Source organism: Ammospiza nelsoni, chromosome 1 (genome assembly GCF_027579445.1).
Source record: "Ammospiza nelsoni isolate bAmmNel1 chromosome 1, bAmmNel1.pri, whole genome shotgun sequence".
NCBI classification, from domain to species: Eukaryota; Metazoa; Chordata; class Aves; order Passeriformes; family Passerellidae; genus Ammospiza; species Ammospiza nelsoni.
In genome coordinates, this window is record NC_080633.1 from 45,195,330 (window position 1) to 45,213,012 (window position 17,683).

At 39.4% G+C, this 17,683-nt stretch overlaps 1 protein-coding gene across 3 annotated transcripts in view; it reads left to right on the forward strand.

The window, feature by feature from the left end:
- The window catches only part of MYRIP (myosin VIIA and Rab interacting protein), a 209,022-nt gene that overhangs the window by 89,033 nt on the left and 102,306 nt on the right, over positions 1 to 17,683 (forward strand). For all 3 annotated transcript variants that reach the window (XM_059482118.1, XM_059482136.1, XM_059482127.1), the window contains exon 3: positions 3,570 to 3,791. In XM_059482118.1, the coding sequence (XP_059338101.1) occupies positions 3,570 to 3,791 (222 nt within the window). The remainder of the gene's footprint in view (positions 1 to 3,569; positions 3,792 to 17,683) is intronic.

A 17,683-nucleotide genomic window follows, 5' to 3' on the forward strand; every position in this document is an offset into this window, starting at 1 on the left:
CTTCTCCACAGGTCCTTATTACTATGTTACACATAACCGTAATAGCTGAGCCCCATCAGTTGTGACTTCCAGATCAATTCTGTCATTTGTCGTTCCCACTGTTCTGTGCTTACCCCAACAGGCACGTTTTTTGTGCAGTTGTATTTTGTTGCTTGTTTTATTTGCTCACATATTTTCTGTGTATACATCTGTGAATACATTACATTCCCTCCCTGGGGAAGTAAGCACACACAAATACAGATTCATAGAGGGAGGGGCATTCTCCCTCTATTTTCTGTCTCATTCCCCTCAGCTGTGCTTTGTTAGGGGAAACTGTGTTGCATGGGGAAGAAGGGGCACTGTTTGCAATGACTAAAAATAGCTTTAAAATATTCTTAAAAATAGACTAAAAATATTAAAAATAGACTAAAAATATTCTTAAAAATAGCTCCTGCACCAGTGGCTGTTGTATTTTTGGAAACAAGTTTCACTTTGTGACACAATCAGTTGTTGCTGGCTGCTGCCCTTTCCTTAGACCATTCTTAAAATCTTCTTGCACCAGGTGATTTGAACGTCCTGAAAGTAAAGCCTGAGTTTTTCAAATGTGGGTGCCTTGAGGTTCCTGCATTTCAGTGCAACAAACTTTCTCAGTGTGTTAGCATTGATGCCTGCATTAATCATCCCACTCAGGGTGATCACCCAGATGGAGTTAAGTCCAAGTAACGTTTTCTCCATATTGCTCAGAGTGTATCAGTGCCTACTTTTCACTTCAGCTAATTTTCGTCTAACTAGGAAGGCTTAATTGCCCACCAGAGTTACACAGCACTTTGCTTTCATATGATACCCATATTTTGCTTCCAAGGAAAGAGTGTGGAGAGGAGCCTTTTGGCTTCAAATGACAAGTCCAGTTGACAGTCCCTTTTGCCATTTGACTCCTTATAGAATAGCCTTTGGCAAGGCGGTGTGTGAGAACCTTAATTTGTTACAGCTGTCAGAGAGACGTGCATTGCTTTCTGTTCTGCCTGCTTTCCTCTGGAAATGAGGTTTTTTTCTGTCATGCTCTCCCTCTGATAGGCTGTCCAACCCTATCCTATTTACTTTTTTAATCCATTGGCCAATTTTAGTCCTATTTAGCACTGAGGCAGATGCCTTAATGATATTGAGTTCTACCACTGTAATGAATACTGGCAGCCAGATAGAGGAGAGAGATGTAATTAATGCCTATTCTGATGAAAAGATTTCAGTGTGAGCTCAGCTTTTTCTAGGTATCAGGCTTTATTAGCTCTGCTGTGAACAAAACTGCCTGGGTTTATATTGTAAGCATTATTGTAGCACTTTAATTGGTGGCTTTGCCTCTGTGATTTATCTTGCTATCATGCATCAGAGCCCTAATGAGGGTTCAAAATGCCACTGAGCATGACCATGTTGAGTATGTGGGCTGATACCACCAAGCATCAGCATTGCTAAGTCCAGGAGATAACAGAACTCCATAAGGACAAAAATCTCTTCTTTCATTACTCCCTCTGACCCTGACTCCTTAGCTGTTCTTGTTTTATGGGAGGGCCAGTATCTGATGCCTGGGGTTTCCATCCTGAAGCAGAGATTGCAGCATCTTGGGCTGCCAAACACCTTTCCATGCCAGAAATCCTCCTTGAATCATACAGAATTGACCTTCACCAGCTTTTGTCCTGGGAGCCGGGGTTCCTGCCTGACCTTCTGTGCAGAAACAGTGCTGTGTCTCATCCCATTGCTGCAGAGCAGCATGCCTGCTGTGGATGGAGGAGCAGTGTGGAGACAGTTCACTTCCTCCCTTGTTCCACTAGAAAGATTGTCCATGTAGTACCATGGAGGGAGTAATGGAGATTAGGAGAAACTAGTCTAGCCATCCTATTGAATCTCTGGGATAGTTCTGTCAGTTTACCCAAGGAAGCCAGTTTGATGTGCATAATTCAGACATTTCCTGTCTCAAATGATAATCTCTTACCTTCTGCATCTTGCACATTCTGTAAAAATGTGGCAGAACAAGCATGTTTTGCCATCTGGACAGAAAAAAAATCATAAGGATTATTTACTTGAAATTGCAAAAAGTATGTGTTTGAGCACCTAGTCTTATTTAGTCAAACCCTTGCACAGGGTTTGAGCAGCAACATCACACTTTGTTTCTAAATTTTAAATATATTAAAAGGCATATATTGGGAATATGCTTAAATGGGTTGTATGTGCAAGTTCAAAAATTATATGGTTTAGATCACTGCTTTACTTGTCGTTTAGATTTGAGGTTTAGAATTGACCTGTCAGATTTTCATAAAACAGGCTGGTTTTATTTTGAGTTATGAATCTGCGACAGAAGTGGCAAATAAGGTGATACATAGCCTAGTAATGTGATTCTTTTTAAAATTCCAGGCTTGGCTCACAATGATGTTTATAGATGATCTTGGTTAACTTCCTGAATAAGTATGCAATAAGGGTATTCTTTTATTAGTTTAGCAAGATATTTAAACATTAATTTAAGAGTAAGTCAGCATGTCATGAATAAATACTCCTGCAGCTTAGACTGCTCTGTGGAACCTCTAAATTTTATTTAGACTTTTGTGTTACTCTAGTCATATAAGTGGTTTTTATCAGCAATTGGAAATTGTAAGGTACTCACCACTAATTCTGATAAATAGAGAGAATGAATGTAAGTATGTGCACACTGTGTTAAAAGCTTTTATTTTACTTGTTTTTCATTGCTTTTTATTTTTTCTCCTCATAGAGTATGTCCTAGTTGTACATGCCAGAAGATGTGTGATGAGTTTGCAGATCTGTCTGGCTTCGCAATTCTTCCTTCTGCATGCTTTTTTATTATTCCTGTCATGGAATATATTGCCTAATTTGTAAATATGAAAAGCACCATAAAATGGGGGATAGCAATATACTTAATACCATGCATGCACAATTTATGTCAGTTTTTTAAATAAATGAGCTCTTCTGTTGGAATACAGGAACCTTTGTGCAGAGTGCCTACAAACACTTTCACAGTTAGCAGTTGTCTTAATATTGGTCCTAACTAGTAGAGCACCCAAATCTCTTTGAAATGAAGGATATCATTAATGTTGCTTGACAAATTAGAGCTATTATGAATAATATGACCCTATGGATCAGAACAAAGCAAACTTTTTGTTTTCAAAACTATCGGTCAGAAGGATTTTTTTATTACTGTGCCAATCTTTTTTACTTCCATAAAGTGATTTTTGATTTGTAAAGGGTTCTGAGAGTAGCCCTGATTTTTCACATGGTCTCTAGCGCTTGGCACAGCTGGAGTGCCTGAAGCAGCAACCTGGCTTTCCTTAGGGTTCTCTCTCTGGAACTGAGTAAATTTTGCTTTGGTTTGTGACTCAGAGAGAGAGTTTAAGTGGGTTGGCCATGGGCTTTGGGCTTAAGGGAACATAGGAATTTTTGTTTTCCAATTCTAAATTTAGAATATGCATTTCTCATATTCATTTCACATCTGCAGAAGTTATTTGAAGAGTAAAACATGAATATGTGGAAAGAGGGTGAAGAGTTTCCATTGAAATTTTATGTTTTTGTTCTTTTCCTTTTCATTGCAGTGAAATGAAGCAGAAGTTGGATGAAGAGGGCAACAAGTGCAGCATCCTTTCCAAGCAGCAGAAGTTCAATGAGCACTGCTGCATTCGCTGCTGTTCCCCTTTCACATTTCTGATCAACAGCAAGCGACAGTGCCAAGACTGCAAGTACAACATCTGCAAAAGCTGCAGCACTTACCAGAAGAAGGAGAAGGCTTGGATTTGCAGTGTCTGTCAGCAAGCAAGGTAAAAGCCTATTGTTCAGCAACTTGTGCAAGGCACCTGGGGCCTGACCTGACCTTTTCCTTGTATTTGTCAGTAGTTAACGCTGGTGGGATAGGACATGAAGTACCTGTTTATGTAGAGGTTGATTTATTCCTGATGTGCCTGGTTTTTCTAGGGGCTAATTTGTTCTGAGAGTGTTTGGTTACCTGTTGCATTTTCCGGGCTTGTTTAGCTGGACTGATGTATCAGCAAGCAGTAACTGGGCATAGCTTGTGCAGGACTGGGATGTCCTGAAACACCTGGGTTACTAATGGAACCTGAGCACAGATGGTGTTAGGACAGTTTGGCAGCTAATTCCCTTGATGGGTCAGAAATGGAAGGAAGAATATTTGTAAATAGATCATCCAGCTGTGACTGTGTTTTAGAGTGCTTTCTAAATGCTTTTCTTATTGGTGGGGATGCCTTGAGCTTACTTTGGCAGGTACCCAAAGAAAATAGTGGTGCAACCTGTTATAATTTATAACATCTGCTAAAGAATATGCTGCCAGGCTTCTATTTGCAGAGGGTATCAGGGATTTACTGTCTCACCCCTCTGAGGGTAGCAGAGCCCCAACATTTAAAGATAGCACCAGAAAAACAAAGCCAAACACTTAACAGCAGCAGAGAAATCATTCCTTGAATGTAACTGTTATAGTCCTTGTCTCCAAGTTCCAAAAGCAGCTGTAGTTGTGGTGACATATTACTGACCAAAATCCTTTAACTCAGACAAGAAGAGTGAATGAAGTAACTCAGTTCCTTATGGTTTAATTTTTACCACTGGTCACTAAAGCTGTTGAGCATATGTGACAAGAATGGCTGTTTATCTTTCTGTTTAGTGGAGAACACAGGATGAGGACAAGAGACAAGTCCCTTTGCAATGCTTTATGATACTCCTGTGCTCACCAAAGCCATACTATTCCCTCTTTTTTTCCCATTAACACCCACTTGAAATTGTGGAATCATTAGGTTGGAAGAGACCTTCAAGATCATTGAGTCCAGCCCACGCCCTAACAACTCAATTAAACCATGGCACAGAGTGCTACATTCAGTCTTTTTTTAAACACATCCAGGGATGATGTCTCCACCACCTCCCTGGGCAGACCATTCCAGTACTTCATCACTCTTTCTGTAAAAAACCTTTTCCTAATATCCAACCTATATTTCCCTTGGTACGGCTTAAGGCTGTGTCCTCTCTTTCTGTCAGCTACTGCCTGGAGAAAGAGACCAACCCCCACCTGACTATAGCCACCTTTCAGGGCATTGCAGAGAGTGATAAAGTCACCTCTGAGTCTCCTTTTCTCCAGGCTAAACGTCCCCAGCTCCCTCAGTCGTTCCTCACAGGGTTTGTGTTCCCAGCCCCTCACAGCCTCGTTGCCTCCTTTGAACTCGCTCAAGCATCTCAACATCCTTCCCAAACTGAGGGGCCCAGAACCAGACACAGCACTCAAGGTGTGGCCTCACCAGTGCTGAGTACAGGGGAAGAATGACCTCCCTGTTCCTGCTGGCCACACTATTCCTGATACAGGCCAGGATGCCATAAGCTTTCCTACAAGATCTGTGAATTAAGTTTCTGCCCTTGACACAAGTCCTTAAAATCACAGAGATCCCAGACAATGCCAATTTCCAAATGTCAGTCTTTGAAAGCAAAGGTGGCTGTGCTCTTTGCGGCACCTGATCCTTCTCTGCTTTTTACCCTGGAAAACCTATAGAAACCCCCTTTTCCCTGGTGAGGAGACAGATGAATGACAGGAGGATCTTTTCCAGCAACTCAGAGAGCCAGTGCTTGTTTCTGCCTTTCATGTTGCGCCTCTTTATTCCGTTTATCCTGCGTTCACCCATATGGGCAGAAGCACAGCAGCCAGGTTTGTGGATGCTGATGAACTGCACTTAAAATATCTTTTGCTGACTCCACATAAAATGTCTAAGAAGAATTTAATTTCAGAAGAAAAATCTGTAGCTATATTATAAAAATGCTATTTCTGACCCTTGAAGTCACGGCTTTGCCTGTAACTCAGTTATAAACATTTTCTTTATTTATGAGACTTGAGACACAGCTTGAGTTATTTTTCAGTGAATAAATTAACTAACACTGTTGCTAATCATGTTATGTTCTGGTTTATTGGACCGTGCTACTTACAAATCCCTGTAGGTAGAGGGGGGCTAGTATTCCTCAGAGGTTGCTGGTGTATTTTGATTTGGTGGGGGCTTTTTTTTGTGCTTATGGTGGGGGGGGCCTGGGTGGTATAACATTTTGGGGTTTAACTCTCGGTCAGTATTTCTTCCTGGGTAAAGCACAACAGTATTTTTGAGTTCCTCTCATCTTCTCAGTGACTTATCCCTCAGGTGGACTCTGTTCTCCTGCCTCTCCCCAGCTCCTCTGCTTGTGTCTTTTATTTTTAGGTTTGATAAGGCAGCACAGGTAGTGGAGGTGGTTCTTTAGCTGTTATTTGCCCACTTATCTTACTGCACAATAGAAAATGAGCTCTAGTGCGGTAGAAATATCTGAAGACCATGTTCTACACTCAGGAAAAGCTGTCATGGTGAATTAGTCTTTCAAGGCTTTACCCCAGTGGAGATACCTGTTCTGCTGATCTTCATCTTCCAAGGCAGACATCTACATTAGCATTGAGCAGAGAGCAAAAATTCAGGTCACCATTTGAAACATAGAACATTTGTAGAAAATCAGTCAAAAAAGTTAGTCTCTGCTTCTTCCAAAAGCAGAAAACTCATCAATAAGCCAGTGAAAACTTTGGTGTTTGAATTCCTTTAAAGCACATCTTCTGTTGCTATACAGCTTTTAAAAGTTAGAAAGTGGGCTTGGTATGGAATCTCAGGCTCAAAAATGTCTTTACAGCAATTTCTGAATTAATCTTGTGAAGAACAGGAGAACCTTACTTAAATTTCCCAGTTTCCCAGATTTAGCACACATTCTGCAAATGCTTTTTGATTTAGGTTTTTCTCTGAATACTATTATTAATGTTCTCAGGGGCTTCGCCTCTCATGTGTATCTTTTTAGTCTGTAAGTACTCTTTGATCAAATTGCATAACACTAATTTCGAGTTTTTGATTTCTGTCTAGTTCAGTTCCAATTCTTGTGAAGCCTTGTACAATGTCTCCTTGTTAGATATCTGTCAGACAATGCGTTTAGGCAGCTTGCTGAGATCAGTACTTTTTAAGTCCTCCTGCCTAAGCTGATTCCAGGCACAGTTTCTTTGCCCAGTGGATTAATGCTTTTGATGCCAGACACAAAGGTTCTTTGCTCATTTAGTAGAAATAAGACATGCTTTATATGTGTCTGAGACCACTCTTCTGTTTTCCAAGGAGCCATATCCCAGAACACCCTGCTTGTGGTATTCTGCTTTCTATTTCAACTCTTGTAGTAATAAAAATATTCTTTTTAAAAAAATATTCTTTTTAAAATAATCCATTAAAATGCATATTTTTGCAGGTTTTTTAAACTAATGATTTTTTACTCCTGGACTGATTAGTATGAGTATATCGAGTCCAATCCAAAATAAGGTGTACAAACATCTGGCTGTCCAGCTCAGCCTTTCATGACTATCATGCATGAATTCCCCTGCGTTCTTGGTTCACTTCTTCTGGTCTCACCATCTGTATGTCAAAAGATTTCTGTCTCTGTTGTGAGTGGGAGCATGGGCACCTAATCCTTTCATGCATTCACATCCATCTGTCCTGTGATTTTCTCACTTGTTCTCAAACGTCTTGCTCAGGTGGTAAGAATTCATCACTTAGTGGACTCCTGCTTTGCTTTCATGATCCACGCCATAGTGAGAGGGTCTGCAGGAAGTCATTGTTCTGCTTTGTAAGAGCTGCTTTGTTGGTGGTGGTCCTTTGCTAGTAAGAGTTACTAAGATACAGAGACCCAGACACTGGTCCTTTTCTCCTTTATGTCATTAACTAGTGAAAAGCACAGTCATGCTGCACATACTCAGACTTTCTGCAGTCAAAGTAGTGTTTTAGGTGGCTCAAACTGAGTCTCAAAAGTTATCACACTACTTACTTGCAGCACAGATTTATTTGAATGTTTTAAGAGAACTACTCTTTTTTAAAAAATAAACTTTGAGTTTTGTACACCCAATATAACTGCTGCTTTTAAATAGAAGAAAGCAAGAGTATGGCAATTACCTTCATCAGCTCTTCAATGAAGAGTTATTGTTGAATGTTCCTTACATTTTATTTTGAGTTTTTTGGGGTGCCTTGTTGAATATAACCAGACTGTAACAATTTGCATCAGTAGAAAATGTAATTGTCTTTCTGGAATTTGATAATTAGTTAGGCTACTTAGATATGCATTAAGGTTTTTGATGCACATTAGAGTGAGATTTGAGAAAATGCAATAAGGTCTAGTCTACCTGCAGTACTCCGTACATTTTTCTGCAACTGGCATGAATTGGGATTAACACTAAAATGAAAATGGAGCAATGCTTCTGATAAAATGAAAATTGCAACAGAAAATAAAAGTCTAGACTCACTTGGCAGGCAGAACGCTCTTCAAATAAAAAGGAGCTTTGCCAGCCTCAGGAACAGTCCTAAATAAAACCTTTATATTTCATAGGGGTTTTTTGGAGGGCTCTATAAAACAATGTAATGTGTTTTAATGTCAGCAGAACAAAGCATGTATTTGTGGAAACATGATAAAGTTGAAGTTAGCCTGACAAAAGGTACATATTTTCTGCTTAGCTGATGCAAGTTTTAGTGTAAAACTCTTTACAGTCTCTTCAGGGACAAGAAGAAAAAAAGCACAAAATTTGAGAAAACCTTGATATGGTACTCGAGGAAAAGTAATACTTCTAGTTAATAACTGAACTTTGTATTTGTTTGCCAGTGCTTTTGACTGTAACAAAAACAGTTTCAGGACTTAGTTGTGGAAAACTGATGAAGATATAATGCTGCTTAGCAATTTTGTTTTGCTTTGAAGCAGGCTCAGCCATCTGGTAAAAGGAAGCCAAAATGTATTTTAGGTAGTCTGCCTCAGCCACAGCTTGGAGTTTTGTATATAGTTTTGTGACAGTTGCTATTTCTGTTCTTTGAGGTCCCTGTCTGACATTAGTGAGAACTTCTACAGAACTTGGAAGCTGTGACATTGTCAAGTCAATGCCAGGAAATGTGTTTCTGCTTCTGAGATGATAGAATTGTATAGGAACATTCACTTGCTCTGTGGCATAGCACACAAGAGAAAGTTCTTAGTTCTACCATGGGCATGTTGTCTTCATTTGACCCATATAGAGGTCTTGTTTTGCCTTTTTGAAAGTTCTCTGAATGATCCTATTCATATTATACTTAAGGGATTTACTAATTTTAAGTAAATTGCGGTGAAAATTATTCTTCTCAGCTGTATATACTTGTAGAAATTGATGCAATTCCTTCCAAAAATGCATGTTGCTCTATTCAAATTTTTTCTTCCTCCTTGTCTTGCTATTGTCTCTCTGTTTTGTATCCTGTTGCTTGACCTCCTTGTCCTTATCATGCTTTAGCATCACAGTGGATCATAGACACCACATCCTTTTTCTCATTGTGCCTATGAAGAGCAAGGACAAGAGCTTTGATTTTGCACAGAGGCCAAGAACAGTCTTTGGTTTATTCAGTTGTTCCCTAACTGGAGGAGGAGAGAGAGAAATGTGCAAACTGGTTGCTTTGACAGGTTCATCTCTGCTGGGTTTTTTGCTATACTGATCTGTCTTAATTATTTTGAAGTATGCACTGTGAAGAATTTAGTTTCTGCTAGACAGAATAAAGCTGAACTTGCATAACATACAGCAGACTGCAATGCTGCACTTAGCTTTAAGAAAAGTATCTAAAGATGGAATTGAAGAGGAAAGTAGGAAAGAGAGGTCTATTAAAACAGCTAAATACAAGGGCTGATTGGGCAATCTTTTCTAGCTTTAAGTAGCCTTGGAAGTGAACATGTGTCTGAGTGCATGGAGGACTAATCAGTGTTTTAGAAACTCTGGATCCCAGTTTTAGCTGTCAAGTGACCTTGGGGAAACTTCCATGTGTCAGGTTTCCCCCTGTGCAGAATGGATTTGATGACCCTGAGCTCTTGGAGGTTAGTGGTTAGAAAGTTAAATGCTCTGGTTGTAAAGTGCTAAGTATTATTAATGTACTGTTATTGGAGGAGTTTTGCTGCAGTCAGCATGCCTAAACCTTTTTGGATTTCAGTTGCACAGAAAGGTAATGCTTGGATTCTTCTGAGGAATGAATGAGGGCAGAATATCATGGCTGTACGTTCAGTGTTAATATATAAATGCTTGCCTGTGTTTGGCTTCACCTATCTTCAGCAAGTCATGGTAAGAAAGGCTATTAAACATTTTCCCTAGTAGTAATAAATATTACATAAATAGTGTGCAAAAATATTGGGACTGCTAACCTGGGAGGAGCTGGATATTGAAAGGATATAACACAGTTCTTCCACATAGTAAGCAGCCTACAAATTATAGGTTGGACTTACTTAGCCTTTCAGTTTTGCAAGAGCTGAAAGAGTCTCAGTGAGGGTGACAAATTAAAAGCTAATTAAAATTGCACAAGATTCTTTAAGTATGGGCACTTAATGTCATTTGGGAATATCATGCCTTACAGTAGCTGAGATGGAAAATATAAAGTATCAAGCACAGCTCATGGAAGCACTTCCCTTGTTACAGTTCTGCAACTGGAACTTCCTGTGCTGTTCATCATAAAATGTATGTAATAAAGCAGGAAGCCATGGTGTGGCTTACACTCTGGAGGTAGCTCTAAGCAGAGCAGAGTGCCATTTCACACAGACATAGCACTGAACATTTTTTTATTATCACTAATGAAAGATTGCTACCTGGTTTGATGTATGTTTGTTTCAGCATTTGGTGAGTCTCCATGCTTTCTTCTGTTGCATTTGTGCAACCACCACGATTTACCAGTTGGCCGTGGTTAGCAAATGGGTTTTTTTCTTGGTGAGAAAATTGGAAAACCTCTGGACTTGCAGCTACTGGCAATGAATGGCAGTAATAAATGTGTCTTTCCTCTAGCTAGTGCAGTTTGCATTATTACTATCCTAAAATGTTCTTGTGTTGCCAAAGAAGTGAGAATTTAATTTGTCATCTTAAAAAAGATTGACCACATCAATAAATAAGTTACTCTATGTTCTTATTGTTCAGGCCCACCTTTCACATGAAACAGATGCTGAAGCACTGCTTAAGTGTCTCCAATAAGAATCTATGAGATCCTACATTCACATGTTCTATCCTGCTTCTGCAGCTTGAGAAAAGGAAGGTGGAAAAAGCAATTGTGTCTGACAAAGACGAGGTTTTACAGACTTGTGTGCTGAATTAAGTGTTTGGGTTTCTTGTACTTTTTTTGTAGTAGCATATCTTTTCTGCATTGAGGTTTTTGTGAAGTCTTCTTTCAGATAGGCTGTGCATGAATCTGGTTGGAGAGTTAATTACTCTTCTTATATCTTCCACTCTCAGCTTTCAAAGTATGACCCTAGATTTGGGGATCATGAAATAAATGGAAATGGTTATCTGTTAGGTATTCTGGAACTATGTTTCATGCATTTTCCTCTTTTACTCCCCACCTGCATCTTTTGCTAGAACTGTCCATGTAAACATCTTGTCCATTTTAGCCCAGGAGCTAACAGCCATCTCTTTCATTTATCTTGTTTTCACAAGCAGGATCATGTTAACATAATGGAAAAGCCATCTCTGTCCTAAAGCCGTCTTTGAGTTTCCACCCCCATTCGTTTCAAGTTGTTTTATCCTTTTTTAAAATTTATTTTTGCAGAAACAGCTTCAAAAAATGAAGATTGAATTTTGACATCGTTCCTAAACAAAAATTGCCTAAAACCAGAACCCTTTTGTTTTCAGAAGTTGTGAACTCTTTGGAAAGAGTTTGATGTTTGATCATAGCAAAAGAAAGCTCTTGTTTTCAGATTAGTATTGGATTTTTAGTGCACTTGGGATTTACTTTGATAAGTTGTTTTCATCAGAAAGGTGCTATAATAAAAATGAAAATTCTTCACAGTAACTGGAAAATAATGAGAGCCAACATAAAAATAATCATAACACATATGTCTTCCATTCTCCTCATACCCCCACATCCCTCACCAAAATACTTGAAACTTATGTACCTTTCTGGGAATCAGCATGGTGTGGCTTTACAGCTTGATTTTTGTCTCTAGAGGTTAGAAGCCAACAGGGAGTTGCTGACAGTCTTTTGAAGGAGTTTTGTTAGTCACTTTTTTCAAGGGCTGTTCTGTGATGGAGTGGCCAGAGCCTTCCTGCTTTCCTGAATGAACACTTTAGCCGTGGGAAGGAATCTTTGTAAGGTCATGAGATGGGTACAGCTGCTGGATCTATAATACTGCTTGTCCTGATCTTTTTGATTTGAAATGCAATAGCTCTAAAGTTTGCTGTTGTAATTTGGCAAGTGATGTCTCTGTGCTATGTGTGGGAGTCAGTGCCCATACTGGTTCATTTTTGTTTCATCTCTGTTTCTCTCCATTGATGTGAAGATTTGTGGGGTGCTTCTCCAGGCCTCAGACTGAAAGAACCTTCCTTCTCTTCTTATTAAGGCCCCAAGAGATAATTAATATTGAATGAAAATTTGTTCATCTTATTAGGAAATACTGTTTCCCATGATCCTACACACTCTGAGGTTCTATGTGAGAATTATAGCGTAATGGAGACGTCATGGTTCACATTGTTCTCAATTTGTTGATGACAGATTTGCTTTGTGTTAATGTTTTTTCCTGGATACCAATGTAGGGGCTTGTAGAATAGTGCCTGGAGTATGGAAACTTGAATAAATGCTTGTGAAATAGAGGAAACACATATAAAGAATGGTAGAAATTGCATCAGGAATCACAGTTGTAATCTTGTCTCTGATGTATTTGCAGGACTTCATAACCTGGGGGTTTTCTTGAGCTCTCTGTATCTCAGGTAGTTGCAACTGTCAAAATCACTTCCAAACTCTGGCAAGATAAAAAGTGAATTAATATCTGTTAGCAGCCAGAAAAACATTATGATGACTTGTCCCAGTCCTGCAAAGTCACCAGTAGCCAGGCCTGTTTGTAATGACAGAGCATACCTTTGATCAGACATGCTTTTGGAGATTGTCCCGAGGGGAAAATATTGAAGAGTGCTGTACTGAGAAGTGTGAATGCAGCTCCACTGTGAGCTACATCTGGAATGACCCTGCCTCCTGTGCTTCAGAAATTCTGAGCCATTCATTTATGGGGGGGGGGAAGTAGTTCTCTTACATGTTCTAAAAAACCTCACATTACAACTGGTGCCTTTCAGTCTTTGGCATTGTGGCCTATCACAAAATACCTTCTTGTGTTTTGCATCTAGGATCCCAGGGCAGTTAGATGTAGGGGAATTTAAAGCTAATGTTTTGGAACATGTCTGTACCAACATTGCTCCCTGAAACTCCTGTGAGTATAGACCACTCACACAGAAAACATACTTAACTCGTGTCTTTGTTAGTCACATAGTGTGGCAACAGTGGTTATTCTTCTCATTGTGGAAGTTATAATTAGAGGTTGAATATTCTTGACAGACACCAGCTTTCAAAGCAATCTTACATAGGGTTTGAGTAGAGAGGGTTGGTTTTTGAGACGTGTGAAAGCATACTTTACTGAGTCCATTCCGTGCAGTACATTTTAATACAGTATTTTCTACTTTTAAAGTGTTGGAGTTGCTACCAAAGAAGGTGGTTCTGGCAAGAGAAACAGCAACAGAGGAGAGTGAAAGAAGATTGACAGGAAAAAGGAGGAGGGTGGGGAAAATAGTACAATTGTAGTTTGAAAAATTAGTCATGTAACGTGTCATTGTAATTCCCAACTGGCAATTAAACAGCTCATATCTGCATAAAGGATTAGTAACACTAGAGGGTAATGTTCAGGAACCTGAACAGCACTTCCAGTATGTACTTTGCAAATGGTTTGATGGATACCTGCCTCACACACACTCCGTAAGCTACCACATTCCAGTGCTTAATATAATTTACAAACGCAGACTTCCAGCTTTATAGGTAGCTGGCTATAACTTTACAATATGTTGCATTAATAGACTTAAGGGAAAAAACATTGGGACGGCCAGCTGGAAAAATTACACTGTTTATTCTTCCTGAGGTCAGGGTTCTGTGCCAGCTGCCAGGGCTGTAGTGACTGGGGCTGCAGCAAGCTCCTCTCTGATGATAAGAGAGGTCCACGGTGAAACAGGGCTAGTGATTCACAGCAGGTTCTGGAGGACTTGCAAAGGCAGCAAGTGAGAGCCTGAGAAAAATGCAGAGGTAAATTCAAAACAATGCACATTGAGTTTTCTGTAGCAATACCACTTTTGTGATACCATATTTTTTTTTTTGTGACAGCTCACTTTTGATAGGATTAGTGGATGCCAAGTAAGCTTCTCAGGTGATCAGCATGGACTAGCTACAATAACAGCATCTAGAGTATTCTGGATGTGAAAAGCATTGAGGAAGGAGTTCTGGAACAGAAACCCTCTTTGATCTCAGACAGCCAGGACTTCAGCCTTGCAGGCTTTATCTAAATCTGCTGACTTTCAAAGGGATACAGAGCATTGTGCTAAATGAGCGTATATGTCATCTCTGGAAGGTTTGCTACAATTTTGGCAGTGTCCTTCCCACAGCTGCCATTGCTCAGATGCACCAGTTACTGATATTAGAGCATCATGTGAGAAAATTACTGCCTCGAAATTCTGAAGGTCAGCTTTCCTTCTGATGATCTCTGTCTAAAGGCAGCTGTGTTGCACTTTACATGTCCCAGGTCCTTTTTAGTGAAATATAATAGATGATGATGGTAATTTAAGTGTAGAATTTCTTGGGAAAGCACCTCCTCTAAGTTCTGCTCAAGTTTAAGGCACAGAACGGCTGATGGGTGCTACCAGAATGTAAATACAGATCAGCACTGCTTCTGAGCTCTCTTATTTTACAAAACAGTGGGGTTTAGCCTTTTCATGGGCTTTGTTAGCTCCTATCACACAAAGATTCTGCTTCACTCAGTTCACATGTACCACGCCAGTTATTAAAGCGTACATTGAAAAGTTGCCACTGCAGCATTGCTTAAGCTGAAAAATGTTGTCAGAATTACTTTGTAAAATAAAAAGTGAATGTATGTCTTCTCATTGTTAAAACCAGGCAATGACTTCTGAATTGTGTTGAATCTCATGAGCTGTCTGATATTTGCACAATTTTCATTTAGGTTATGAAGGCATCATTGTGGCTTTCAAAATTATTTGGACACTTCCGTTTTCCTGGATGGTTGCTGATGCATTCTGTGCATTTCAAATGTCTTTGAATGGTTTATAAAGGGCAGAAGAACTTTAATGTAACTTTGATGTATATTTAAAGGTAGAAAATTAATACATAGATTCTGCTATGGAGGAAAAGAGTGTTTCTTCCATCTCTCTATATATCTTATATCATAGATATATATGAGGACTTTTAGAGTTTTTTATAGTACTTTTTATAGTACAGGAAGGGAGGAAGTATTTTTATTACTCTGTAGGTGACAGAATTCAGGTGAGGAAGTAGAAGGTGGGTGTGGATTCTGCTTCCTGCTCAGAAGGTGCTCACCATCTGGTGTTGAGTAGGTCACTCTGGCTTTCCCTATTTTGCTCCATTATGAGAGAAATGCAATCCCTACCTTGATAAAGCTCATGTCAACTCTATATATATATATATATATATATATATATTTTTTTTTTTTTTTTTTTTTTTAAACTTGCTGTCATACAAACCTGGAGCCTGGAGTTTAAATAAAAACCGTGGATGTGACAGGCTCCATATGGGAAATTAGGGTTTTGGAAGGCTCCAGGCTCTGGTAAACTTATTGTGTCTTGAATGAGGAACAACATATACACTATCCACTTAACTAGGTCAGACATTTTAAAACTTTTCTTCTTCTGCATCCTCTGTAAGGATCAGTCCAGAGCCTCATCTCTTCTATCAGAAGGAGAGTATCTCCAGTCTACTTTTATCTATTGTCCTTATTGTGTGTCTGTGTGTTGTTCTGTGCCTGACTTTAGCCAGAGTCTGCAGAAAGGCTTTCCAGGGCAGTAGAGCATGTTACTTTGTTTTACACACAAGGTAGGCCCGTGTTCAAAAAAGCATCAAGGTGGTTCAGATTTTGCTGCCCTGGTTGCTGTAACATGGGAAAACACTGGAATGGTAGGGAAACAGAGCTGGGGTTTCTGTCTTCAGATTAAAAAAATCCCACACCTGTAGACTTTTAAAAGTTGGTTCATGCTGCAGTGGTGTGTTTTTCAATGCTCAAGGCAGTGCAGTTTAACCTGAGAGAGACCTGTGGGAAAAGCAACCTTTCCTGTCCAAATGATTGTCAAGTGATCTGAGGAGAGCTCACTGGAAAATTCCTTAGTGGAGAACACAGCAGATGGGAAATCTTGATCAGAAAAAAACCAAAACATAAAAATAAAGCCTTGCATCTAGCGAAGGGAAACACCTCCTCCGTAGTAGCTGTCTTTAGCTGCTAGATTTCATGGGTTTAATAATTTTTTAAATAGTGAAGCAAAAATCTAAATACTATGCTTCTTCTGGTTATCACATAGACATTATCATACATTCTGATTAACAGACTGTTTCAGGCTCTTGATTTGGTTGAAATTGGACAGCTGATACAATAAAATCTAAAAATTGTTCTATATTGAGATTTTTCATGAGTAGACTGGTCCATTGTGATGGGATTTCTTAAATCATAGCAAATCTTTTTCATGAAATCAGATATGGATATATCTTATACAAAAGGAAACTCCTGTTCTTTCTGGGAAGACCAGCAGATGAACATTACAACGATGCACCTGGGAGCCAGGCCAGGAATGACAGCTTAATAAAAGTGAGAATTTCGATTCTGTAAGGGAATTAATTTCCTTTTAGCAGGGCTTGTAGATATAGAGTGAGGTAACTTATATCCTACATGTTTCATCCTGTGTATTTCAACTAACTTCCATTGCTGTAACATGTATAAGAGAAAACCAGCATGTAACAAACACGATTCTTGTCCTCCATTAGTAAGACCTGGATCATTCTGCAGATGTGCTTTGTGTATTGAGGAGGTTGTTATTTAAGCATTATTGATAGAACCTCCCAAATTGTGTTATTTACATTTTTCAAGAAAAAAGACAAAGAACTCAGACACTATGTGAGGGGAAAGAATTAGCTTAACCAGAGAATGCTTTTAAATGTGTGTTAGCCAGATTTTCCTTAGTAAGTGGGCAGTTTCTATTGAGGCAAGCCAGAAAGCATAACTGCCTTACCATGCTTTTGTGATGGCTTTCTTGTGCTAAAAATGTCTTTTGCCTTTGGTAGCAAAGATTCTGGCAACTCTAAAGAGATCTGGGGTGGGGAACCAGGTGCTAAGTATCTTAATTGCTTCTCTGTGATGTGACTTCTTCTAATTCTGTCAGAACAGCAACATATTGGTTGTTTGGCTCTTTTCCCTATTTGACATATATGTAAGACAAACAGAAAACCATCTTTTTTCCTCATTTAAAATGACTTGCTCTCACTAGTGCACCCCCTTCCTAGAGGAGGTAAAATGTTTCTTGGTACCAAAACCCACATAACAAATCTTCAGAGCTCCTGCACTGGCACAGTGCTGGTTCCAGAGCACAAAGGCTCGCTCCTTTCAGGCACAGATCTCACAGGTCTGTTCTGCTTTTAATTCTAGCTGAATAATTGTCTCCAGATGCTTCCATAGATTCATCTCAATCTGAACACTGCCCTCAGAATAAATGCAGCATTTACAGCCTTGGAGAGCCTGCAGAAAGTAAAATGCTTCTACCATTATCGTCACTGTTGGGATTTATTAGACTGCTGCTTTTATGCCTAATAATTAAAAAACCTGC